The sequence below is a fragment of the Pan troglodytes genome, chromosome 6 (assembly GCF_028858775.2).
Source record: "Pan troglodytes isolate AG18354 chromosome 6, NHGRI_mPanTro3-v2.0_pri, whole genome shotgun sequence".
Taxonomy (NCBI): Eukaryota; Metazoa; Chordata; class Mammalia; order Primates; family Hominidae; genus Pan; species Pan troglodytes.
The window spans coordinates 10,724,722-10,749,855 of record NC_072404.2 but is presented as its reverse complement, the minus strand read 5'-3'; the positions used below and the strand labels follow the sequence as shown (position 1 = coordinate 10,749,855).

Below are 25,134 nucleotides of genomic sequence, written 5' to 3'. Positions count from 1 at the left end.
CTAGGTTTGTAGGGGCCTCTGGCTGTCGGGTGTTGTAGGCAGGTGCCAGGCGGGTACACGTATTGTTAAATGTCCCCGCCCAGCAGTGTCAGGTTGATGGTTGCAGTTGTTGTCAGCGTCCCATGAAAATGCGCATCCTTACGTAGAAAGAGTGGTAGATTCAGCCTCCCGAGGGTCGGGTCCCCGCGTAACTCTTAGTCTTTCTGTCTTGGTAGCCAGGAGCCCATCTCGCTGGCCAGCTGCGCCATGGCTGATCTGGTTCCAGACTTGCAGCCCATTCTTTTCTGGATGTCTAACTCCATCGAGCTCCTGTACTTTATCCAGCAGAAATGCCCACTCTACATGCAGAGCATGGAGGAGCAGCTGGACATCACAGGTACGGCTGGCGCTGCCCTCCGTTCCCCCCGCCAGCACCCCAGGCAGGGGAGTGTGGCATCTCCTCGCCGTCCTCGGAATCTAGTTGGCCATGATAGCAGGGGTGGATTCATGCCGGGGGCTTCCTCAGCCCCTAGGCTGCCATGTGTCAGTTGCTCGGGGACGGCCTGTGAGGCTGGTGCTGGTGGCACGGGCCAGTCTGGCACCTCCCTCCACAGCACCTTGGCACTCAGTCTGTCCCCATCATTCCGTGTGCTCCGTGTGGTGGCGTCCCCTTGACCGCAGCCCCACTCTTCTGCTTGCAGGAGGGCCCGGGGGTTACACAGATCACTCAGTAGGGGAGACACAGATGCCACCGTGAACCAAATGTAAGGGGCGGTAGAGAGAGCGTCGGCCATGAGACCGCCGCCCGTTCTGAGACACACCGTTATTCCAGAAGGACAGATGTTGCCAGTCATTGTTGTGAAATTGTAGATTATGTCGGTTTCACAGATTAAGATGTGGGAAATACACATTTCAGGATTTCTTTTTCTTTTTTTGAGACGGAGTCTCGCTCTGTCACCCCGGCTGGAGTGCAATGGTGCGATCTTGGCTCACTGCAAGCTCCGTCTCCCAGGTTCAAGCGATTCTCGTGCCTCAGCCTCCTGAGTACCTGGGATTACAGGAGCATGCCACCTCGCCCGGCTACTTTTTGTATTTTTGGTAGAGATGGGGTTTCACCATGTTTGCCAGGCTGGTCTCAAACTCCTGATCCGTCCCACCTCAGCCTCCCAAAGTGCTGGGATTACAGGCATGAGCCACCGTGCCTGGCCATCATTTCAGGATTTCTGAAATGCAGTAGGAAGTGTTCTGAAAATACTAAGGGAGAGGGATTCCATCGGGGCAGTCTACGGGGCTTCGTGAGGAAGGTGGCATGGGGCCGGGCCCGGAAGCCGGGGTAGGATTTCGGCTCGTGTGTCTGCTAAGGACTGTGTGGGGCCTGGAATGGAGCCAGACGGGGCAGCAGGACTGTGCCGCTGTGCTGCGGAAGTGAGAGCCGGCCCAGGGGACTGGGGGCCAGACCTCTCATGGGAAGCCTTGGTTCTGCCCCCAACGGCCTTGCTGTCCACCCACTGCCCTCACATCTGTGGGGTGGGCTGTCAGGCGGGCACAGTGCCAGAGGGTCCTGAGTGGCCGTGGCGTGGCGGTCCGGCCTCTGGAGGATCCGGGTAGTGAGTGGTGCATTCAGAGCTGCTCCAGGCTGCGTCTCTGAGCTTCGAGGGAGGCGCAGGCCCGGCTTGCAGGGACAGGAGCTCCCACAGGCTCAGTCTACCAGACGCTGCGGGGTCTCTGTGTACTCAGCTGTGTCCCCGTCCCTGGGAGGGGGCTGTGGCTGTGGCTGCATCTGAGACAGCCCGGAGGACACAAGGCCAGGCGAGGTACTGGCCAGCCTGTGTTGGGGGCGCTGGGACCCTGCTGTGCCCCCCCATGCCTTAGGGGCAGGTTTCCTGAGAGGAGGGGCTCTCCGTGGTGAGAGGGAGGTGGCGGGGCATCTGCACAGTGACCCTGTGGTGGGACAGGCTCCCACAATGCGTCGGGGCCCAGTCCTCAGCCTCCGGGCGGGGGCCGGGCTGCAGAGACCAGGCTGGACTGAGGGTGCATGGAGGAGGCCGGGCTGGCCCTGGCCATGAGGTTGTGGGGTGGGGCCCCCGCTCCTGGGGGAGGCAGAGCCGGCCAGGATCTGTCCGAGTTCCTTCCTGCCGGCCACGGTTCCTTCCCACTGTTTCCTTCTCCCCTCCTTCACAGGGAAGGGGATGTGGGGATCTGCCAGGGTCTCCCCAGTCTGGGAATCGGGGCTGCCTTCAATATGTGGGGGTAGTGTCAACCCCTCCTGGCCTCGGTGGGCATCCGGGCATCTGGCCTGTGCCCTTGCCCCCCACGTGATGGGGCAGCCCCTGCCTGTCCATGGGGCCTGGGCCTAGGGTAGACCTTTCCTCTGGCTTTTTCCTGGAAAGTGACGTAAACGACTGTGGGTCCCTAAGTCTCCACGCAAGGTTCCCACCTCCAGCTGCCCGGCTACAGGCCTCCCCTGGGGCTTCTGGGCTCCCGGGACTACAGCGCCCGTTGCCTCTCCCTGCAGACCTGACTCTGCCATCCTCCAGGGCTGGATTTGCAGCCGGCAGGTGGCCCTGGGATGGAGGCAACTCCGGGGTTGCGGCCGGCCAAGGGTGACCCTCACTGACCTTGCAGTGCACTTGGTCCTTCCGTGTGACAGGGGGACGGGGCCAGCTTAGGAGCCCCTTTTGTTCCGGCCCCCACAGAAAGAGTCAGCTCAGGGACCTGTGATTTTTGGGCTCCGTGTTCCTGGAGAGTCCCCAGCTGACTTTCCACGTGGCTTCGTGGCTGCCTGGGTTTGGTGGCCGCAGGCAGCTGGGTCCCATGTGGTCCCCGTGCTGGCTGCTCTTCATGGGAAAAATTGCTCTGGGCTGTTGGAGCTGCTGCCTTTGGTCTTGGGAGGAAGTTATTTTTGGTCAGGGGCCTGAGTAGTGTTTGGCCCGGCGATGGGAGTCGGGGCCCAGGGATGCCTGCAGGCTCCGGGTGTCGAGGGCCAGGCAGGCACCAGGGAACAGAGTGGGAAATAGCCCCTAGCAGGGGCCGGAGGGGCAGAGCCCCGTCAGCCTCCCGACCCTCTGCAGGAAATGTCTGTGGGAAGAATTCGGAGAGCAGGGCTGTCGCGTCCCGAGGGTGGGTCACGTGGCTGTTGTCATTCCGCAAACACTGTTTTGTCCAAAGCTCTGACCCAGGCCCCTCCCGCGCCGCCTTACACCATCGTGTGCGCCTCAGATTCTCCTCGTGGCTGGAGCTCAGTGCCTTCTTCTTTAGGGATAGGGCCAGCTTCCTCAGTGGTCCTGGAGTTTCGGGGCAGGGCAGGGGCAGCCGGCTGGTGTGTCCTCTTAATGGCTCGTGGGTGTCGGAAATCCTCAGAAATCCCCACCAGCCCTGGTACCACAGGGAGAGGCGTCTCGCGGGGTTTAGAAATGGAGTCTCAGGGCTGGGCTCACACCTGTCCTCCCCGCACTTTGGGAGGCCGAGGCAGGCAGATCACATGAGGTCAGGAGTTTGAAACCAGCCTGGCCAACATGGTGAAACCCTGTCTCTACTAAAAATACAAAAATTAGCCAGGCGTGGTGGCATGTGCCTGTAGTCCTAGCTACTTGGGAGGCTGAGGCAGGAGAATCACTTGAACCTGGAAAGCTGAGGCTGCAGTGAGCTGGGATTGTGTCATTGCACTCCAGCCTGGGCGACAGAGTGAGACTCTGTCTTTAAAAAAAAAAAAAAAATAGAGAGAGAGAGAGAAATGGAGTCTCGGGGCCGGGTGTAGGGGTGCATGCCTGTAATCCCAGCACTTTGGGGGGCCAAGGCGGGTAGATTGGAGTTCCAGACCAGCCTGGGCAACATAGTGAGATCCCATCTCTACCAAAAATTAAATAAAAGAAGAAATGGAGTCTCAGGCCCGTGGTGGGTGGCTGGAGGCTGCTTTGTGGTTTCATTCAGCACAGTCCCTGCCACCTTCTCCTGTCATTCCCATGCCCCGTTTCCCTCTTCCCACCAGTGCCCTGCCCCTGCCCAGGGAGTGATGTGGGGCTGGGTTCTCAGACCTGGCAGCCTGAGGCAGCTGGGGTCAGGGCACCAGGACAGGTGGACGGGACAGAGCTCAGCCTCCTGACCCGCCTGCCGTGGCTGTGAATATCCTTTGCTGGCACTCGCTGTGGGCGCCGTCGGGCCACCTTGTGTGTCTCCACAGGCCTGGAGGCTTCTGGGCAGTGTTGAGGTTGGCAGAGCCCGAGAGCCCCTTACTGCCCCGGACCCCGGGGTCCCTCCAGCTGCCCTGCCTGGTTCCCAGATGTGACCCTGTGGGGCAGGCACTGGGGGGCTTCACAGGTTCTTGGGGAGTGGGCTTGGTGGGTGGGGGCCAGGCAGCCCCAAGCCCCTGAAGGAGGAGCACCAGGAGCAGCAGAGCGAAAGTGGCAGGGGCTTGTCCAGGGGCTTGGCGCACCATTGTCCTGGCCATGAGTGGGCCGGCCTCCGGTGCAGTCTGCCCGGCAGAGGGGCAGCTGGGGGCCTGTGCTCCTGGGAGGCCCGCGTTGGGGTGAGTGTTGGCCTGGCTCACCAGGCGCCGCCCATGCAGCCCTGGCAGGTGGCCTGGACAGGCAGCCCCCACGATGCGGCCCCTCTGCCCCTTCTGGAAGAAGGCCCCACAGGAGGGAGAGGAGGGGAGCTGTGGCCGCCTACCCGGCTGACAGGGAACACCACCGTGGTTGGCCGCCCACAGTCCCAGGAGAGAATGAAGGCGCCCAAAGGCGGAACACCCAGGGTCCTGGCCCCTTCCCCAGGTGCTGATGGGACCCTCAGTCACTGAGACCACCACATGCTCCCTCACTTTCTGGAAGCCCCCGGGGAAGGCTCCACCCTGTCGGGGGCCTCCCACCTTCACAAGAGCCCCCACCCAGACAGCAGGAACCACTCCGTGGGCAGCTCCCCCCAGCCTCAGCTCCAGCCGCCCCAGCTGACACCCGGGGGTGGGGGTGAAATAGCTGATTTGGGCTTTTTCTTCCCAAAAGACTGTTAAGATTCCACAGAGTGGCGGCCACTCAGGGGCTGCTGTCAGAGTCCTGTGACCCGTGTCGCGAGTGAGAGGTGACCTGTGGGGAGGCAGTTAGGACCTGCTATGTTGGGTGCAGTTGGTTGTAACAGAAAACGTATCCAGAACGTGGGAGTGAATGAGCGCTTGGGCTGGGCTGGGCTGGGCATTGAGATGTTGGGTGTCTGGACCCCTCCTGCCCCTCCCCGGCATTCCCCTCCCCAGGTAAGAGTGGCGGCAGGTTTGCTGCGCTCGTCCCAGCCAGGGCCCAGAGTCCCTCGGCCAGTTTATCGCATCTGGACCCCAGATGGGCGCGTTGGGTGGTGCCTGCGCCAGGGAAAGAGCTGGCGGCTGGCTGAGTTGCTGCGTTCCTGAGTGCTGTGCCCGTTGTGACCATTGGTGTGGCTGTCTCCCGGCAGGCTCGAAGGAATCGCTGTTCTCCTGCACGCTGACGGCCAGCGAGGAGGCCATGGCGGTGCTGGAGGAGGTGGTGCTGTACGCCTTCCAGCAGTGCGTCTACTATGTCTCCAAGGTGCACGGACGGGCTCTGCTTCTGCACTCAGGCAGCTCCTGGGATCAAGTGGGGCTCAAGCTTGTGCCTATGGCTCTCCTAGGACCCTTCTGGGGGGCTGAGGGAGGGGACCGTGACAAGCTCCACTTCAGCAGGGAGCAGTGGCTGCAGGTTCTGCACAGGCCCAGCTGCACCCCCCACACCCGTTCCTCCTCAGGTCGCACAGAAGCCCTAGAACCATCCCAGCTCCCTTTCCCTCGCCTTGAAACGCCCCCTTCCTGCCAGTATTTCGAGGGTCAGGGATGAGGTGGGGGAGGCCCCAGCATGGGGCTCAAGGGACATGGCCCTGTTGTCACCCTGGACCCACGGGTGCCAGAGGTGCTGCCGCTGGTCCCCCTGTGGCCCTGGCCAGCTTGGGGTGCATCGGGGGTGCGGTGAGCCACTTTCTGGGGGAGTGGTGGCTCTCCCGTCATTACCCACGGGTGTCTCCAGCCCCTTTGTTGGAGCCCATCCCCCCAGGCGCCACCTCTGTGCGCCTTCTGAGTTCATCTGTGCCTCCGACAGCAGATCCCCCTGAGCCCCCTGCACCCCACCTCTGCTCCCAGCAGCCCCAGGAGGCAGCTCCTGTGTCCCCACACCCCACACTGGACATTTGCAAAGCCATGGCCTGTCCAGCAGGAAGCTACCGAGGCCGGGTCCCTGCAAGCAGTGCGTGGGTGGGGAGCTCGCTGGGTCAGGCCCCCCGTTCGGCCGCCAGCGCTCCTGGAAATGCTGGTTGCTGTTCTCCTCTCGCCCCCGCCAGTCCCTGTACATCTGCCTCCCGGCACTCCTGGAGTGCCCGCCATTCCAGACGGAGCGCCGTGAGAGCTGGTCCTCGGCCCCCGAACTGCCCGAGGAGCTGCGCCGCGTGGTGTCTGTGTACCAGGCAGCCCTGGACCTCCTGCGGCAGCTGCAGGTGCACCCCGAGGTGGCCTCGCAGATGCTCGCCTACCTCTTCTTCTTCTCCGGGACACTGCTTCTCAACCAGCTCCTCGACAGGGGTGAGGGCCTCGTGCAGGGTTGAGGGGTCGGGGGCTCACATTCCTGGACATGACGGCTGCTGGCCCCTCCCTCGCCAGCTCCTGGAGGCGGCTCTGCCCTTTTCGGGCTCCTGCTCCCTAAGCATCTGGTGTCCCTGAGGGGTGAGAGGCCAGAGTGAGGGGGGACAGATCACCATAGCCCATCCTGTAGGAGCCAGGGTCCCATCGGGGTTTCAGAGAAGCCACGGCCGAGAGGTCTGCATGGGACCCCTTCCCCGTGACAGGGAGGGAACGGGCTCAGGGCATCACTGGACTGTCCCAGAACTGCCCGGTGGACATGTCAGGGCCAGGATGGAACCCAGGTCTGTGCAGCCGCGGACTCTGGCCTTGGACCCTGCCTTGTGGAGTGACTTCCCACATCACCTGCGGGGCTCAGGAGCACTGGCCACTCCCAGCCAGGGCCACTGGGGGGTGTGGGGAGACCCAGGTGGGGGCAGGCCCCCAGCACATGTGTATGGGAGTGGGAGAGGGTCCCAGCCAGGGCCACTGTGGGGCACAGGGCTCAGGAACACTGGTCACTCCCAGCCAGGGCCACTGGGGGGCGTGGGGAGACCCAGGTTGGGGCAGGCCCCCGGCACATGTGTCTGGGAGTGGGAGAGGGTCCCAACCAGGGGCTGCACTGTGGAGTCAGCGGCAGTCACAGCCCACCCTGCCCTGCTACGTTCACCTCCCACCGTACCCCCGCTCCAGAGAGGGGTTCAAGGCTGGTCAGTTGCCTTGAAAACCGAGGGAAGGTCTCCTGCCTGTCATCGAGCTGTGATGTCCTCAGTGGTCCAGAGCCGGGAAGGGCAGGCTCTGGGGACAGGCCCATGTCTGTGTCCCCCCGGGAGGGCAGCCCAGGCATCACCCTCCTTCCTTCCCTCCACAGGCCCCTCCCTGAGCTGCTTCCACTGGCCCAGAGGTGTCCAGGCCTGCGCCCGCCTGCAGCAGCTCCTGGAGTGGATGCGGAGCGCCGGCTTCGGGGCGGCCGGAGAGCACTTCTTCCAGAAGCTCTCCTGCACCCTCAACCTGCTGGCCACGCCCAGGGCCCAGCTCATCCAGGTAGGGGTGCGCATGGGAGGCGGCGAGTGTGGGGAGGGGCGGGACCACATGCTGTGGGTCCCTGGCTCACAAACCAAGCCTGGGGGCTGGGACGGGGCTTCTAGGCTGGAAACCTCAAAGCTTACGTAGGTAATTAGCAAAGTTGCTTCCATTCCATGGCTGTGTCCACCTGCGGTAGACAGGATAATGGCCCAAAGATGTCTGAGACCTGTGACCGTCTTACCCTGTGACCGTATGACCCCACATGGCAAAGAAGCCTCTGTACGTGTGACTACGATTAAGGACCTTGAGATTCGGAGATGACCTGGGTATCTGGGTGGCCCAGTCCACTCAGACAAGTCCAGAAGGGTGGGTCAGAGAGAAACAGAAGAAGAGGGGATGTGGCTCTGAGGCTGGAGGAGGGGCCAGGAGCACAGGAGTGCAGTGGCCTCTAGAAGCTGGAGTGACCCCAGCTGACAGCCAGTCTGGAAGCGGGACCCCAGTCCTACAACCACAGGAATTGAATTCTGGCAGCAACCGGAAGAGCAGGGAGACAGATCCTCCCCCGGGAGCTTCATCTTGCTGTCAGCTCTGTGAGACCCGGCTGAGCTGTGGAGCCGTGGAGCTGTGAGTGCACTGTGTGGCCGTGACCGCCAGGCGTGTGGGCATTTGTCACAATGGCAATGGGAAACCGACATGCCCCTCCCCCCGCCGCTTCCCTCGCTGCTCACCACCCCCCTCCCAACACAGTCAGCCACTCACCACCCCCCTTCCCAACACAGTCATCACAGGTAATTAATGGAAATAGACCGATGGTTTCCTCTCCTGCCTGGAAAACGCTGAACATGCTGTACGGTGATGGTGACAGTGGCCACAGGGCAAATCGCTTGAACCCGCGAGGCAGAGGTTGCAGTGAGCCGAGATCATGCCACTGCACTCCACCTTGAGCGACAAAGTGAGGCTCTGTCTCAAAAGAAAAAAAAAAGTGAAGCATTTTTATTGACTATAGAAAATTCGTAAAATGAGGCTGTCTGGATCCTACGTGTGGCAGATTGAACACATGAATTTAGTTTGCTTCTCCTACGGTATCACCAAACAGAAGTAAAGCAATGCTTTTTAATGCCACAAACCCATGAGGATAAAGTCTAGAGGCAAAAGCAATGCGATTTTGGAAGGTAGAAAGCAGATGGGTGAAGAGCAACTGCCTTAGCAGATTGAAGAAAGCTGACTCGGCCAGGCACGGTGGCTCATGCCTGTCCTCCCAGTGCTTTGAGAGACTGAGGTGAGAGGATCGCTTGAGGCCATTGGTTTGAGACCAGCCTGGGCAACACAGCGAGACCCCATCTCTACAAAAAAGAAAAAAGCAATCTGACTCCTGAGAAGCAACCCAGTTTACAGGAAGCCACCAAGAGCTCAGGAATTGGTGGCACCAGGTACCTCTGGACACCGATGTCAAGATGGGGCTAAAACAGAAGAACAGTTGATAGACATTGTGGCAAGCACTGAGGCTTGGATGGAGCAGCTGAGCCTGCAGTGCCACTGAGGACAGCCCGCACAGCCGGAAAGAAACACAAAGTCATCTGTTGAAAGGCGTGAGCGAGCTCCTGAAGGATGAGGAGAGAGTGAGCCTCCACAAAGAGCTGACTGAAGTTCCTGTTGCTTTTCCCTGGGGACATTTGCTGTCCTGGGAGCAGGTGACGGTGTGAGGCTGAGAATCTAGGCTTTGTCCAGGCAGGGGCCACTGGTGGGGAAGCAGAAACCGGAACAGCACAGCACTGGCCATCTCACAGGAGAGAGGCAAGCTCAGAGACTTCAGGGGCCTGAATTGCACGGCCGGCTTTTCCCTAAGACACTTGCCAACATTCTGAATCTCCAAGGAGTGCGATGGAGAGAGGCTTTAAAACGGAACCAAAAGCATTGAAAAGGGGAGTGGAATCTGTGGTGCCTTCACAGTGTAGAGGAGACAGAGATGACGAGTCCAGGACCCCTTGGGAAGTAAACACCAGGCCCCCAGTGGAAACACTGGGGTGAGAGGCAGGCATGGGGCAAACGCCTGTAGTCCCAGCTACTTGGGAGGTTGAGGCAGGGGGATCATTTGAGTCCAGGAATTAAACGCTTCAGTGAGCCATGATCACACCACTGCACTCCAGCCTGGGCAGCAGAGGAAGACCTCAACTATGACAGAAAGAAAAGAAAGAAAGGAAAGAAAGAGAGAGAGAGAGAGAGAGAAAGAAAGAAAGAAAGAAAGAAAGAAAGAAAGAAAGAAGAACCTTGGGGTAGGGATCAAGCAGAGGCTGTCTGAGCCTCACCAAAAGCTTGCCAACCCCAACTCAGCATTAAGTTCATTGGCAACAATGAAGATACAAAATATCCAAACCTGTGGGCTGCAGTTAAAGCAGTCTTAAGAGGAAAAGTTATAGCCTTATATGTATATGTTAGAAAACAAGGAAGGCCAAGCATGAATAATCATGAGGTAAGAAAGAGAATGACAAATCAAACCCAAGGAAAGCAGAGGAGATGACGGATGAGAGCTAAAAATCAGTGAACTAGGAAGCAAACAGGGTTGAGATAAGCAATAAAGCCAGGAGTGGGTTCTTTGAAAAGTTGAATAAGAGGCTGGGTGTGGTGGCTTACACCTGTAATGCCAGCATTTTGGGAGGCTGAGGCAGGTGGATCATTTGAGGTCAGGAGTTTGAGACCAGCCTGCCCAATATGGCAATACCCCGTCTCTACTAAAAATACAAAAATTAGCTGGGCGTGGTGGCACGTGCCTGTAATTTCAGCTACTTGGGAGGCTGAGGCAGGAGAATCCCTTGAACCTGGGGGGCAGAGGCTGCAGTGAGCCGAGATCATGCCATTGCACTCCAGCCTGGGTGACAGAGCAAGACTGTCTCAAAAATAATAATAATAAAATAAAAATAGAAAGTTGAATAAGGGAGAAAACACAATTGCTAGTATCAGAAAAAGGAGGCCATCACTCAGATTCCACAGTAAAAATTAAAAATTAGTAGTAAGAGGAGATCATAACCAACTTTTTGCTGATAAATTTGACAATTTAGATGAAATGGACAAATAAGAAAAAGAATACTTATTGAAACTGATTCAACAGGAAGTTAAAAATCTGAATGGTCCTGCATGCTTTAGAGAAACTGAAAGGCTAGGTGTGGTAGCGCCCACCTGTAATCCCAGCACTTTGGGAGGCCAAGGCAGGAGGATCCCTTGAGACCATGAGTTCAAGACCAGCCTGGGCAACATGGTGGAACCCCTATCTCTACAAAAAACACACACAGAAAAAGTAGCCAGGCATGGTGATGCATGCCCGTGGTCCCAGCTACTTAGAAGGCTGAGGCAGGAGGATTCCTGGAGCCCAGGAGACTGAGGTTTCAGTGAGTTATGGTTGTGCCACTGCACTCCAGCCTGGACGTCAGAAATGAGACCTTGTCTCAAATTAAAAAAAAAGAATTTAAATTGATTAACATTTTCCCCTGAAGAAGATTCAAGGTCCAGATGGTTTCATTGGTGAATTATTTTAAACATTAAAGAAGAAATAGGCCGGGCGTGGTGGCTCACGCCTGTAATCCCAGCACTTTGGGAGGCCGAGTTGGGTGGATCACGAGGTCAGGAGATCAAGACCATCCTAGCTAACAAGGTGAAACCCCATCTCTACTAAAAATACAAAAAATTAGCCGGGCACGGTGGCGGGCGCCTGTAGTCCCAGCTACTCAGGAGGCTGAGGCAGGAGAATGGCGTGAACCTGGGAGGCGGAGGTTGCAGTGAGCCGAGATGGCGCCACTGCACTCCAGCCTGGGCGACAGAGTGAGACTCCATCTCAAAAAAAAAAGAAAGAAAAAAAAGAAATAATACCATCAGTACCAAATTCTTACCAGAAAGTAGAAAAAGAGGAAACCCTATCTCACTTTAAAACATCAGTAATACCTTGACAGCAAAACCCGAAAAGGGGCTGTAAGAAGAGAATTACGCATGAAAGATGGACAACTTCATTTGTCATCAGAGAAACGCAGCCCAAACTCTCCACATTTCAGGCTGGTCCGAGTGTACTGGTGTTTAGAACTAATTCATCACAACCAGTTACAGATTTTGTTGTTTCTTCTCCACTCGCATTGCTTCACTTGACTAGCCTTAAAAAACAAAAGCAAAAACAAACCTCAGCAGTTTTTTTTTGTTTTTTGAGACGGAGTCTCGCTCTGTCGTCCAGGCTGGATGGAGTGCAGTGGTGTGATCTCAGCTCACTGCAACCTCCACCTCCTGGGTTCAAGCAATTCTCCTGCCTCGGCCTCTTGAGTAGCTGGGGTTACAAGCATGTGCCGCCACACCCAGCTAATTTTTGTATTTTTAGTAGAAACGGAGTCTCACCATGTTGACCAGGCTGGTGGACAAACTCCTGACCTTAGGTGATCCGCCCACCTCAGATCCCCAAAGTGCTGGGATTACAGGTGTGAACCACCACGCCCGGCCTAATCTCAGCGTTTTAAACACCGAACACATGAGAATGGTTGAAAGGAAGAAAGCTAGGCCCTGGTGAGCAGGTGCAGTGGTTTGAACCCTCAGGTGTTCCTGGTGAGGTTGTAAATGAGGCTCGCCACTTTGGAAAGCTGTCTGGCAGCGTCAGCCGAAGCTGACTGAGGGCATGTGCTCCGATTGAGCAATTTCCCCGACGGAGATGCTTCCGTGGGTCCCTCGCCACGGCCCGCTTAGGGATGCTTCCAGTGGCGCCACTCGTAACCGCCCCAGACTGGGAAAAACCCATATTCTATTTATCAACAACATGAGGGATGAATGAAGCAGTCTCTTCAGTACAGTGAAATACGGCAGAGCAACGTGACTGAGCAAACTCGTTCCGGGGAGACACGGACACACCTGAACCGTCGGCTGGGCACTTTGGGAGGCCGAGGCAGGAGGATCACTTGAGCCCAGGAGTTCCAGACCAGCCTGGGTAACACAGTAAGACCACCCCACATCATCTTTCCAAACATAATTTTTTTTAAAATTAGCCAGGCATGGTGATGTGTATTCCCAACTACCTGGGGAGGCTGAGGCAGGAGAATTGCTTAAGCACAGGAGGTCTGCAGTGAGCTGTGATCGTGCCACTGCACTCCAGCCTGGGTGACAGAGTAAGACCCTGTCATAAAATTAAATAATAAAAGAAAATAAATAAGGCCGGGCATGGTGGCTGACGCCTGTAATCCCAGCACTTTGGGAGGCCGAGGTGGGTGGATCACCTGAGGTCAGGAGTTCGAGACCAGCCTGGCTACCACAGTGAAACCCCATCTCTACTAAAAATAGAAAAACTAGCCAGGCATGGTGTAAATATACAAAAATTAGGCAGCTATTCAGGAGGCTGAGACACATGAATCACTGGAACCCGGGAGATGGAGCTGGCAGTGAGCCGAGATCACGCCACTGCACTCCAGCCTGGGCGACAGAGCAAGACGCTGTCTCTATTAAAAAAATACAAAAATTAGCCAGGCGTGGTGTAAAAATACAAAAATTAGCCAGCTACTCGGGAGGCTGAGACGTATGAATCACTTGAACTCGGGAGATGGAGGTTGCAGTGAGCCGAGATCACGCCACTGCACTCCGGCCTGGGCGACAGAGCGAAACCCCATCTCTAAATAAATCAATTAAATAAAATAAATAAATAAATAAAATAAGATATAAAATACTCCTGAAAGGGCAGGTTGAGCTGAAGGAGTCGAGTTCAAGGAGCGTGTCTGCAGGGCTGGAAGTGGGGCGGGACCTGCCGTGGTGCCTGGGCGGGCCTGGGGGCTCCCGAGCAGCCGCCGCCCACGTTCTCATTCTTGTTTTGGGGGCTGGGCACACAAGCGTGTTCCTCGGGGGAAATTCGTTGGCTTGTGCGTGTCAGATGTGTGGTTTTCTGTGTGCACGGAAAGGAGGCAGCAGCGACACTCAGGATCTCCGCCTCCCCCTGCTCAGCCGGGCAGGGATATTTCTAGAACGTTGAAAACAGGAGTTCTCCTGGCTAGGGAAACTAGGCCGAGCCGAGGGCAGGAACCTCGTGCTGGAAAGGGGCCCCGGCCTCTCGCCCAGCTTGGCAGCCAGGCCCGAGCGCCCCTGCGGGAGATGGGCAGGCCCGAGTCGGCAGTGACAGCCCGGGGAGGCGGGGGACAGCGCCAGGGGTCTTCCAGAAGCGTTTGGGCCACCCCACGCTGAGGCCACAAAGCGCCTGTCCTGCGCCCCGCATCCTGAGCAGAGCGTCTAAAGGAGACGCGGAGGGGCAGTGGTGTTGGAAGGGGACGCGGAGGGGCAGTGGCGTTGGAACGGGGGGCAGTGGCGTTGGAAGGAGACGCGGAGGGGCAGTGACGTCGGAAGGGGATGCGGAGGGGCAGTGGCGTCGGAAGGAGACGTGGAGGGGCAGTGGCGTCGGAACGGGGGCAGTGGCGTCGGAACGGGGGCAGTGGCGTCGGAAGGAGACGCGGAGGGGCAGTGGCGTTGGAAGGAGAGACCAGGGCCGCAGGCTGCTTTTTGTAAAGGGCCAAGCTGTGAGGACTTCGGGCTTTGCGGCCGCTTTTGTCTCTGTCCCATCTCCTTCTTTGTTTTGTTTTTCTCAAACCCTTTAAAAACGTGAAAACCATTTCTAGCTTGGGGGCCCTATAAAAATAGGCCTCGCGGGCCCTAGTTTGATGACCCCTGAAACAGACAATTCAAGGAGAAGCTTAGTGAAAGAGTCACTTATAGCCTCATAAAAATAAGAGACGATATAGTATACATAAAATAATAATAAGATTGTATCCATGAGAGAACAAGAGCGGTCTTGGAAAATAAAACTGTGGAAGCAGAAATAAAAAGCTGTGCAGAGCCTGGGAGAAAAGCCCTCCAGAGAGGAGGGTGAGGAGCGGGGAGAGAGAGGGGGCAGAGGGATGCCAGGGTAGGGAGGGGAGTAAGAAGGGAGAAAAAGATACAGGGAGAGAGGGGAGAGAGAGAAGGACGGGGGAGAGAGGAAGAGGGGAAGGAGAGGAGGAGAAGGAAGAGAGGAAGAGGGAGGAGGGAGGGAGAGAGAGAAGGAGAGGGAGGAGGGAGGGAGAGAGAGAAAGAGAGGGAGGAAGGAGCTGAGAGAGACTGAGGGAGGGAGAGAAGGAGAGGGAGGAAGGAGCGGAGACGGAGGGAGGGAGAGAGAGGAGGAGAGGGAGGAAGGAGCGGAGACGGAGGGAGGGAGAGAGAGGAGAGGGAGGAGGGAGGGGAGAGAGACGGAGGGAGGGAGAGAGAGGGAGAGAGAAGGAGAGGGAGGAAGGAGCGGAGAAAGATGGAGGGAGAGGAGAGGGAGGAGAAAGGGGAGAGAGGGAGGGACAGGGAGAAGAAGAGGGAAGAGGGAGGGGAGAGAGACGGGGGGAGAGAGGGAGGGGAGAGAGATGGAGGGAGAGAGAAGGAGAGGGGGAGGAAGGAGGAGAGAGAGGGAGGGAGAGGAGACGGAGGAGGAAGGGGAGAGAGACAGGGAGGGGGAGAAGGAGAGGGAGGAGGGAGAGGAGAGAGATGGAGGGGGAGAAGGAGAGGGAGGAGGGAGGGGAGAGAGAGAAGGAGAGGGAGGGGGAGGGGAGACAGAGGGAGAGAGAGAAGGAGAAGGAGGAGGGAGGGGAGACGGAGAGAGAGAAGGAGAAGGAGGAGGGAGGGGAGACAGGGAGAGGGAGGAGGGAGGGGAGACAGGGAGAGGGAGGAGGGAGGGGAGACAGGGAGAGGGAGGAGGGAGGGGAGACAGGGAGAGGGAGGAGGGAGGGGAGACAGGGAGAGGGAGGAGGGAGGGGAGACAGAGGGAAGGGGAGAAGGAGAGGGAGGAAGGAGGAGAGTTCTGTTCCCTTGAAGCTGATCTCTTGGCCCCGACCTCCGGCCCCCTCTGACACCAACCCCGGACCAAGCACAGAAGTGAGAGTAGAGAAGGTTCTAGGAACTCACAATTAAACAGAACCACCCCCGGGCAAACCAGAGGCTTTCTTGAAGTGTGTGTAAGGGGTGAGGGTGGTGGGGGCCGGTGGTGTTGGAGGATGTCGTTCTGTGCCCTCACCCCTCCTGCACAATGCCCGAGACACCGATTGTCCTTCAGCGTGGACATCTGGTAGCCACAGCCCAGGCCCCTGGATACGGGCAGAAAAACACATGGGAGAGAAACAGAGCGAGGAAGCAAAGGTGAGAACAGAGGGGACCCACCAGCGAGGCCACATCCAAACAGTGGGAGTCCAGAAAGAGCCAGCAGAGGGGCGGAGGGCGCGGGGAAGGCAGGTGCAGGCAGTCTCCAGAGCCACGCATCGAGGTGGAGGAGCTGTTGCCAAGAGTGGGTTTACAGCAAAACTCAGCATCCCAGGACTTCAGGACGATGTGTGCAGAGAACCCACAGGCTTCCAGACAAGAATCAGTACAAGGCAGATCCTGAAGATCTGCACTCAGGTTGCTTTTGGACGAGCAGCACGGGAGTCACAGGACAAAACAGCACCTGCAGAATCCGAAGGGTGACGCCCTCCCACCTGGAGTTCTGTGCCAGCCAGATGACCAGTCCAGGGTGGAGGTGAAGACAGTTCCAGCACGCAGGGCAGTGGGTTTCCTGCAATGCACCCCTTTTGGGAAGCTACTAGATCTATTCCATAGAAACAGGACAAACCAGAGAGCTGAAGAAATGAATTGCAGAAAATAAGAACCGGCTGGGAGCCGGGGAAAGGAACCCCAGAAGGATGATGATGGAGGTCCCGGCAGGCCGCAGAGGCTGTTTAATTTTATTGGAGGAATCCACCCTTCCTTACGGTGTAGGCTTTTTGTCTTGCCTAAAACGTTTTCCTGGGCCGGACCCAGTGGCTCATACCTGCAATCCCAACACTTTGGGAGGCTGAGACAGGAGGATCGCTTGAGGCCAGGAATTTGAGACCAGCCGTGGAGTTTGAGACCAGGAGTTTGAGACCAACATAGTGAGAACTCCATCTCTACAAAACAAACAAACAAACAAAAAACTAATGAGCTGGACATAATGGTGCAAGCCTGTGGTCCCAGCTACTCAGGAGGCTGAGGTGGGAGGATCGCTTGATCCTGGGAGGTCGAGGCTGCGGTGAGCTGTGATTGAGCCACTGCACCCCAACCTGCATGACAGCATGAGACTCTGTCTCAAAAAACAAGCAAACAAACAAATGTTTTCCCTGCCTCCTGTCACCTAAATGATGAATGTCCCTGCCTTCCAGGCAGGTTTTTAGCCAACTTGATTGACTTCTTTCACACCGTTGGAGGCAGGAATCTGATTTCACTGTTCATTTCCCAATAGTGGTTTCTCTGGTTGGCGGCCGCCTGTGAGGCCGGCCCTTGCTTGAGATGGGGGTGGGTTCCCTGGGCAGGGGGTTCCCGATGGCACTGGCCGGCCTCTCCCTGGAGCAGCTGCCCTTGGAAGTGCCAGGGGTGAACTGCTGCTGTGACACCGTCCCCCTCACAGATGGCCCCTGGTGGGAGTGAGGACCACAGGGCCCCTCAGCTGGCTACCCCCAGGCCACCTGTGGAGGCCATCCCTCTTTGGGCTGGGGTCTGCACCCAGAGACCTGTGACCATGAGCTCCTTCTTGTCACCCAGATGAGCTGGACAGCCCTGCGGGCTGCGTTCCCCGCCCTGAGCCCAGCACAGCTGCACCAGCTGCTGACTCACTACCAGCTGGCCTCGGCCATGGGCCCCATGAGCGCCTGGGAGCCAGGGGCCCAGGACAGCCCCGAGGCCTTCAGGTCAGGTAAGCCCTGCCCCAGGGCAGGAGAGGGCTGGTGACTCAGTGGGAGACTCGCCCCGAGGCTGGAGGCAGCATGCTCTCATCCCAACTGAAGTGGAGTGTGGGGGACCTCTCTCCTGGGGACCTCCCTGGAGGAGCCTCCACCCAGAGGACCCCCCCGCCCCATCCCCAACCTGGGGATCCGGGGACCTCCTCAGCGGGGGAGTCAAGGAGCCGAGAGTCCAAGCCGAAGTTCCAAACTCCAGGCTCAGGTCCAAGGCCCCCTCGTTCCCTCACGGAGCCGGAGGATGGGGCCTCCCCTGTTGTATGGCTACCCAGGAAGGGAGCAATGGTGGTACACAGCCGTGGGGACGCATCCCTGAGCCATGTATGTGCACACGCACACACATATGTCCATACGGAGGGGTCTGTGTGCGTATACATGTGTACGTGCATACATAGGGGTGCGTTTTATTTTATTTTATTTTTTGAGACAGAGTCTTGCTCTGTCATCCAGGCTGGAGTGCAGTGGTGCAATCTCAGCTCACTGCAACCTCCACCTCCCAGGTTCGAGCGATTCTCCTACCTCAGCCTCCCTAGTAGCTGGGATTACAGGTGTCCGCCACCACGCCCAGCTAATTTTTGAATCTTTAGTAGAGACGGGTTTCACCATCTTAGCCAGGCTGGTCTCGAACTCCTGACCTAGGTGATTCGCCCACCTCAGCCCCCAAAGTGCTGGGATTACAGACATGAGCCACTGTGCCTGGCCGAGGGTGCCTTTTATTGATTGATTGACTGAGACAGAGTCTCGCTCTGTCACCAGGCTGGAGTGCAGTGGCTCGATCTTGGCTCACTGGAACCTCCACCTCCTGGGTTCAAGCGATTCTCCTGCCTCAGTCTCCCAAGTAGCTGGGATTACAGGTGCGTGCCACCATGCCTGGCTAATTTTTGTATTTTTGGTAGAGACGGGGTTTCACCGTGTTGGCCAGGCTGCTCTCGAATTCCTGACCTCAGGCGATCTGCCTGCTCCTGCCTCCCAAAGTGCTGGGATTACAGGCGTGAGCCGCCGCCCCTGGCCAGGGGTGCATTATAATGTGTAGATTATACACACATCTCCCTTCATTTGCATTATGTGTTAACACCTCAACAAAACAGAGTACGGGATGGCGGGAGGCGCAGAGGCGATGGGGCCTTGGATGCCCCGCCGCAGCCCCGGGTCACCGTGGAGAACATCTCTGAACAGGACCCCTGGCTCCACCTGACACCTTCTAAGTCCTCCGTCCGCATTGATTCATTTCTGTGGCCTGAATTCTGTGCTGGGAGCTAGGAGCTCAGTATGCACGCACTCTACCGCCGCCTGAAAGGCGCTCCTGTTCCTGGGGACAGAGAGCAGCCCGCACACAGGCCGTTTGGGTCCCGTGATTCCTGCAGGGAGGCAGTCGGCTCCAGCCCTGGGAGCACCTGGGAGGAGCTTGCGTCCAGCTCTGCCGGGCTGGGGGAGCTCCAGTTACCCGGAGACACCATCAGAGACCAGTGGGGCAGAGACAGGCCCAGTGCAGAGCGGCTCAGTGGGGCTGGAGGGTTCCTGGCAACAAGGCCTTGTTCTCAGTCCTGAACTGCTCAGACGTCATACCGGGTGGTCAGCGGGGATTCAGAAGGGATGAGTCCTAGGGTGGGGCCAGTTACTGTGGCCAGGATCCCAGCCTCCTGTGTCCACAGGGCAGGGGACTCAGGGCTCAATCTGCTGGCCCCTGGGTTCCCACACCGTTGGGCGGGGTGGCCTGGCGAGGGAGGCAGCTTCTCCTGTGGCCATTACGGGCATCTTCTCTCCCCCGCAGAGGATGTCCTGGAGTCCTACGAAAATCCCCCACCCATCGTCCTGCCCAGCGACGGCTTCCAGGTGGACTTGGAAGCCGACTGCCTGGACGACAGCATCTACCAGCACTTGCTCTACATCCGCCACTTTCTGTGGGGTCTGCGGAGCAGAGCCAGCCCCGGCAGCCCTGGCAGGCCTGGCAGTGGGGCCTCCCAGCCAGTGTGCCCCGAGGTACCTGGGGAGGGGACCCCCCAGCCAGCATGCCCCGAGGTGCCCGGGGAGGGGGCCCCCCAGCCAGCGTGCCCCAAGGTGCCCGGGGAGGGGGCCCAGCCAGCGTGCCCCGAGGTGCCCAGGGAGGGGACCCAGCCAGCGTGCCCCGAGTTACCTGGGGAGGGGGCCCCCCAGCCAGCATGCCCCGAGGTGCCCAGGGAGGGGGCCCAGCCAGCATGCCCCGAGGTGCCCTGGGAGGGGACCCAGCCAGCGTGCCCCGAGGTGCCCGGGGAGGGGCCCAGCCAGCGTGCCCCGAGGTACCAGGGGAGGGGGCCCCCCAGCCAGCGTGTCCCGAGGTGCCCGGGGAGGGGACCCAGCCAGCGTGCCCTGAGGTGCCCGGGGCGGGGGCCCAGCCAGCATGCCCCAAGGTGCCCGGGGAGGGGGTCCAGCCAGCATGCCCCGAGGTACCCGGGGAGGAGGCCCCCCAGCCAGCGTGCCCCGAGGTGCCCCGGGAGGGGGCCCAGCCAGCGTGCCCCAAGGTGCCCGGGGAGGGGGTCCCCCAGCCAGCGTGCCCTGAGGTACCCAGGGAGGGGCCCCCCCAGCCAGCATGCCCCGAGGTACCCGGGGAGGGGGCCCAGCCAGCATGCCCCGAGGTACCTGGGGAGGGGGCCCCCCAGCCAGCGTGCCCCGAGGTGCCCGGGAGGACAGGAGAAGGGTTGGAAGCTGGGCTGGGGGCAGCAGGCGGGAGCTCTGGGAACCCTGGGAGTCCTGGCCCAGTGCAGGCTGTGCTCTGGATGGCGGGGAGCCCCTTTGCCTCTTGTGCGTCTCAAGCTGCACAGGCTGCGGGAGTCCTTTGCTGACCTCTGCCCCGTGGCCTGACGGCCCTTCTGCTGCAGGCTGCCCAGTTGCCCGAGTGCTGTGTCCACCTGGCCACTCCTCTGCCTGAGCTGTCACCCTTCCTCTCCCCAGGGTATGCACCACGTGGTCCTTGACGGGCACCTGGAGGCCCCGAGCTGCCCCCTGGCTCCCAGGGACCCTGGCCCAGCAGCCCGGGAAGTGGCCCCGGAGCGTACTCTTCCCTTGAGGGGGGCTCCCTGGGCACAGGCACCCCCTGGAAGGCAACCCGGCCGTGGGGGCTCCCAGGCTGGCCCCCCGCACACGGACTCGTCATGCTTGCTCACGCCTCCCAGCACTCCACTTGGCCCTGAGCCTGGGGACCCCGACTGGGCAGAGTCCGGCGGCCCCTGTGGAAAAGCGCTCCCAGAGAGGCAGAGGAACGGACGCAGCGGCCTCCGGGGTGCAGCTCCGGAAGGTGAGCCCTGCCTGGTGCTCAGGCGGGAACCCACCCCAGACCCCGCACAGCACCTTGATGGCTGGTCCCCTGGGATCGTTCCACCCTTGGGTCCTGGGTTTCATTACCTGCCCCACAGACACCTGCAACCTGAGACGGGGCCAGATGGAGAGGGCTCAGGGCTGCTCAGCCCCCAGCAGCTGGACCACACGGTCGCTCAGTCGCTGACACGTCTTGGGCAGATACTCACTGTGATCTGGGAGGGAGAGAGTCTAGAAAGTGGCTCAGAGTCACTCCTGCACTGGGCAGAGGAAGGGATGGCTGAGCCAGTGGAGAGGATGTGCTGAGGGGGAACCCAGGGGTCTTCAGGGAGAAGGTGGAGCTGGAGTCCTCCAGGGCAGGGCCTGTGTGTGCCTGTGTGCTTGTGCGTGTGGATATGTGTGCTCACAGGTGCATGGGTGTGCTGGTGCGTGTGTGCATGGGTGTGTGCATCTGCATGGGTGTGTCTGCATGGTGTGCATTGTGTGTGCATCTGTGCATGGGTGTGTCTGCATGGTGTGCATTGTGTGTGCATCTGCATGAGTGTGTGCATGCATGCATGGGTGTAAGTGCACGTGTGCATGGGCATGCTTGCACATGTGTGCATGGCTGTGAGTATATGTGTGCATGAGTGTGTGTGCGCAGCTGGCCTAGGCTGGGGAGGGCATTGAGGTTGAGGCAGCCCCAGCCGGCCCTGGCCTCCTGTGAGGGGCTTGGGTGTGCCTTGCAGGAGCGAAGTGTCCTGGGTGCGGGTGCAGAGTCAGAGTGTCCCCTGTGGCTTGGGGCCACCTGGCCAAGCTGGGTCCCAGGCAGGCCACCTGCTCAGGTACACAGCTCATCTCTGACCTAAGTGCCCCCACAGCAGGATCACCATTATGGAGAGGGCACCAGCTGGTGGCCCTCAGGGCAGGTGCTTGGGCTGGGCTGGGCTAGGGCCTGGGGCCCCGGTCTGGTCAGCGGTGGGAACCCCTCAGGGTGCACATGGCCACATCTGGGTGTGGAGGGAGGAGGAGGAGGAGCAGAGATTGCTGAGGAGGCGGCATAGAACCGCGTGGGTCCCTGGAGCTGGAAAACAGCCGCCCCCAGAGGGGCGAGTGTCCTGGGACTGCCAGGGGCGGGGACTGAGGTGCTCCCTCAGGGAACATGGGGGTGTCGCCCATGGGCGGACCCCGACCCTAATGTCTGGGTTGCCGGTCACATTCTGCCTGAACAGTGTCTCCTGGGAGCCACAGGAGGCTATCCCATCCCTGACCCCCTACAGAGGCAGCCAGGCCAGGACATCCCATTCCTCGTCGTGATTCCTGGCGCCTCACTCCCACCCACCTTTCCTGGCCCCCACCCAGGAGACTCTGCAGCCCTTGCGGACGAGTCCCCTCCAGCCCCGTCCAGCCGCAGCTCCAGCACCGAGGACTTCTGCTACGTCTTCACGGTGGAGCTGGAACGAGGCCCCTCCGGGCTGGGGATGGGCCTGATCGACGGGATGGTGAGTGGCCCAGGACCCCCGCCGCACCCCCATACTGGCTGCCTGGCCCCGCCTGTTCATGCAAGCCTGGCCGCAGCTTGCGTGGCCATGTGGCTACAGGAAGGCCTTTGGGGAGGAGAGTGGGGTTGGCCTCTGCAGCTGGGACGGAGAACCCAGCCTGTCCAACGGCCACGCCCCCTGGGCCTGCTGTCTCTTGCCTCTGTCCTCAAGCCTTTGGGGTCTGTCCTGGGCCTGTGGGGACGGTGGTGTCCACTGCTTTTCTGGAGGGACGCGTGAAACCATGAGTGGGCCTGGCCGGATGCCAGGCGGGGGCCTGTAGGTGCCAAGGGAGGGGCTGCGGTGGTCCTCGCTGGGGACAGCGAGTCGGGCCTGTGGAGCTCTGAGGCCTCTGCTTGTCCCCAGCACACGCACCTGGGCGCCCCCGGGCTCTACATCCAGACCCTGCTCCCGGGCAGTCCCGCAGCGGCTGACGGGCGCCTGTCGCTGGGGGACCGTATCCTGGAGGTGAATGGCAGCAGCCTCCTGGGCCTTGGCTACCTGAGGTACCCCCACTGCATGCACGCCCGGCCCCTTCTCCCAGATGCCCTGCTCAGGGGAGGGGACCTGGGGTAAAGGAGGGGCCCGGCTGCACCCTGTGGGGCTCCCCTGGTGCTCTCCTGCCCACCCCCACCTCTGGCATGGATTTCAGAGCCGTGGACCTGATCCGTCATGGCGGGAAGAAGATGCGGTTCCTGGTCGCCAAGTCTGACGTGGAAACAGCCAAGAAGATCCATTTCCGCACGCCCCCTCTCTAGGGGGGCTGCGAGGACACCCCCCCAGGCCCGGCACCCGGTCCCACCTGATGACACTGGGCTTCCTCCCGCCTTCGTCCCTGTTTTGTAACTGACCAAGTTGGGTCCCGGGTGGGGAGCCTCACCCTGGGGACACGCCTGTTGATAACACACATCTTAGTGTAGGTTCTATTTATATGGCAGATGACGTGAAGTTGTGATGTTTGTTACAGAGCTTTTATGTTTAAGGACTTCAATGGAGAAGTACGGTTCAATAAACTATTTTTCCCGTTCTTAGAGGGTGCCCTGCTGGGGTCTCAACTCGGGCAGCAGGCGTGGGCTGCTCGGAGGGGCTGCAGGGGCTCCCCATGGCCTCTGCCTGCCACTGGCACGGGAGAATGCGGTGACAGCTGTCACCAGGGGATCATCTGAACTGACTCTCCCTGCCCCCGTCCCACCCAGACACAGGGCACTGCAGGAAGCAGCTCCAGCAGCCCCTCCCAGCTGAAGCAGGGCCAGACCTGGCAGAGGATGCTGGACTTCTGATCCTGCTGCTCAGCACAGGCCCCAGAGAAAGGTCTAGACACCCAGGGGTTGGAAAGTGGACCGGCCTGATGGTCTCTGAGGCGCCGAGCCCACCCTGGGCCCTGCCTCCTCTCCCAGGACTCCTGCTCCCTCCTGAGTTCCTCTCCACTACTAAAGCCACCAGCGTGGCCCTGATACCAGGCTGGCGGCCCCAGGCCCTTAATCCTCACCAGCGTCCCCCTGGCCACCGGCCCTAACCCGGGCAGGAGGCCAGCGTCCCTCTCCACCAGCCAGCTGACCATGCGCAGGACCAGGGCAGGGCACTTACCGCCTCGGGGTGACAGCGCGGGTCGCTGGGCATCTTCAGCAGCTCCACCGACTGGGTGTGGGCGGCTTCCGCGCCCTCCTGGCTGTGGTGGAACTGGTGGCCCAGGGTCATCTTTGATAGCAACAGAGAAACCCTGGGGAAGAGGGGCCCGGCCAGTCAGTTGCAGATACACCTCTCACGGGGACAGAGGTCTGCGCTGGGTCCCCAGATCGGTGTCCTGGGTCCGTCCCAGGCCCTGGGCCTCGTGCAGCTCCACGCTGCCCCCTGGTGTGCGCTACGGCGAGGTGCAGCGCGTCCGCCCCGCGCCCTCTGCTGACCCGCAGTTCTGTGTGCGGCTACGCATTGCGCCTGGCTCGAAACGGCGACCACTGCCAGGTTCCCAAAATAGTGGATAAAATATATATATATATATATAGTGTTTGTATATATATTTAAGATATGTAAAATATATGAATATATATAAACATATAATTATATATGAATATATTACATATTCATGTATATGTAATATATTCGTATATTTTATAAACGTTTTTTATATTTTATTATATAAAGTATAAATATTTATTTAATTTTTTTTATGAGACGGAGTCTCGCTGTGACCCAGGCTGGAGTGCAGTGGTGCGATCTCAGCTCAGTGCAACCTCCGCCTCCCAGGTTCAAGCAATTCTCCTGACTCAGTCTGCTGAGTAGCTGGGATTACAGGCACCTGCCACCACGCTTGGCTAATTTAGTACTTTTAGTAGAGACAGGGTTTCACCACGTTGGCCAGGCTGATTTCAAACTGACATCAAGTGATCTGCCCGCCTTGCCCTCCCAAAGTGCTGGGATTACAGGCATGGGATTACCGTGCCTGGCCTTGTTCTGTTTCTTTTCCTAGGCGTCCCACAACGTGTGTGTTAGCACTGCCGAGAATGTCTCACAGCTCTGGACGGTCTGCATTTCTGGACCTGGTGCAGATCCCAGGATCCTGGACTCTGATTTGATGCCTTAACGGTGGAAGGGGGTTGAGTATATTTTTTATGTGGGAGGGGTGTGGACTGTGGCCAGAGGAAAGACAGTGGCAAGGCATTTCCAAAGGTGGCCACCAACAGTTCCTCCCACAGAGAGAAGGGGGCTTATCTCTTCTTCCCTGCAATATTCTCCGGCCTTCTGACTTGCTCCGAACAACAGGATGCAGCATAAGTGATATTCTGGGACCTTCCAAGCCAGACTGAAGGGCCTTTGGTTTTTATTTTCATGCTCCTGGAACTCAGCATCCATGGAAAGAAGCTCTTGGCATCAACCCAAGGAAGGGAGGCCCCGTGGAGTTGGGGAGGCCCAGCCAGCCTCTGGCCGCTGAAGCACCCAGCTGAGGTACAGGACT

The 25,134-nt window shown here is 59.1% G+C and overlaps 1 protein-coding gene across 5 annotated transcripts in view; it reads left to right on the top strand.

Moving 5' to 3' along the window:
- RADIL (Rap associating with DIL domain) overlaps nucleotides 1-23,208 on the top strand; it is an 84,314-nt gene extending 61,106 nt beyond the window's left edge. For 2 of the 5 annotated variants that reach the window (XM_003318282.7, XM_009452542.5), the window contains exons 6-15: nucleotides 216-376; nucleotides 5,416-5,528; nucleotides 6,310-6,547; nucleotides 7,455-7,627; nucleotides 17,180-17,330; nucleotides 19,145-19,353; nucleotides 20,302-20,644; nucleotides 22,006-22,145; nucleotides 22,548-22,687; nucleotides 22,834-23,208. In XM_003318282.7, the coding sequence (XP_003318330.4) occupies nucleotides 216-376; nucleotides 5,416-5,528; nucleotides 6,310-6,547; nucleotides 7,455-7,627; nucleotides 17,180-17,330; nucleotides 19,145-19,353; nucleotides 20,302-20,644; nucleotides 22,006-22,145; nucleotides 22,548-22,687; nucleotides 22,834-22,939 (1,774 nt within the window). In that variant the 3' untranslated portion in view covers nucleotides 22,940-23,208. Of the gene's footprint in view, nucleotides 1-215; nucleotides 377-5,415; nucleotides 5,529-6,309; nucleotides 6,548-7,454; nucleotides 7,628-17,179; nucleotides 17,331-19,144; nucleotides 19,354-20,228; nucleotides 20,645-22,005; nucleotides 22,146-22,547; nucleotides 22,688-22,833 lie in introns of all 5 variants that reach the window. The other 3 variants (XM_063815209.1, XM_016957045.4, XM_063815208.1) reach the window with 3 other exon arrangements.
- The last annotated feature ends 1,926 nt before the right edge of the window (nucleotides 23,209-25,134 follow it).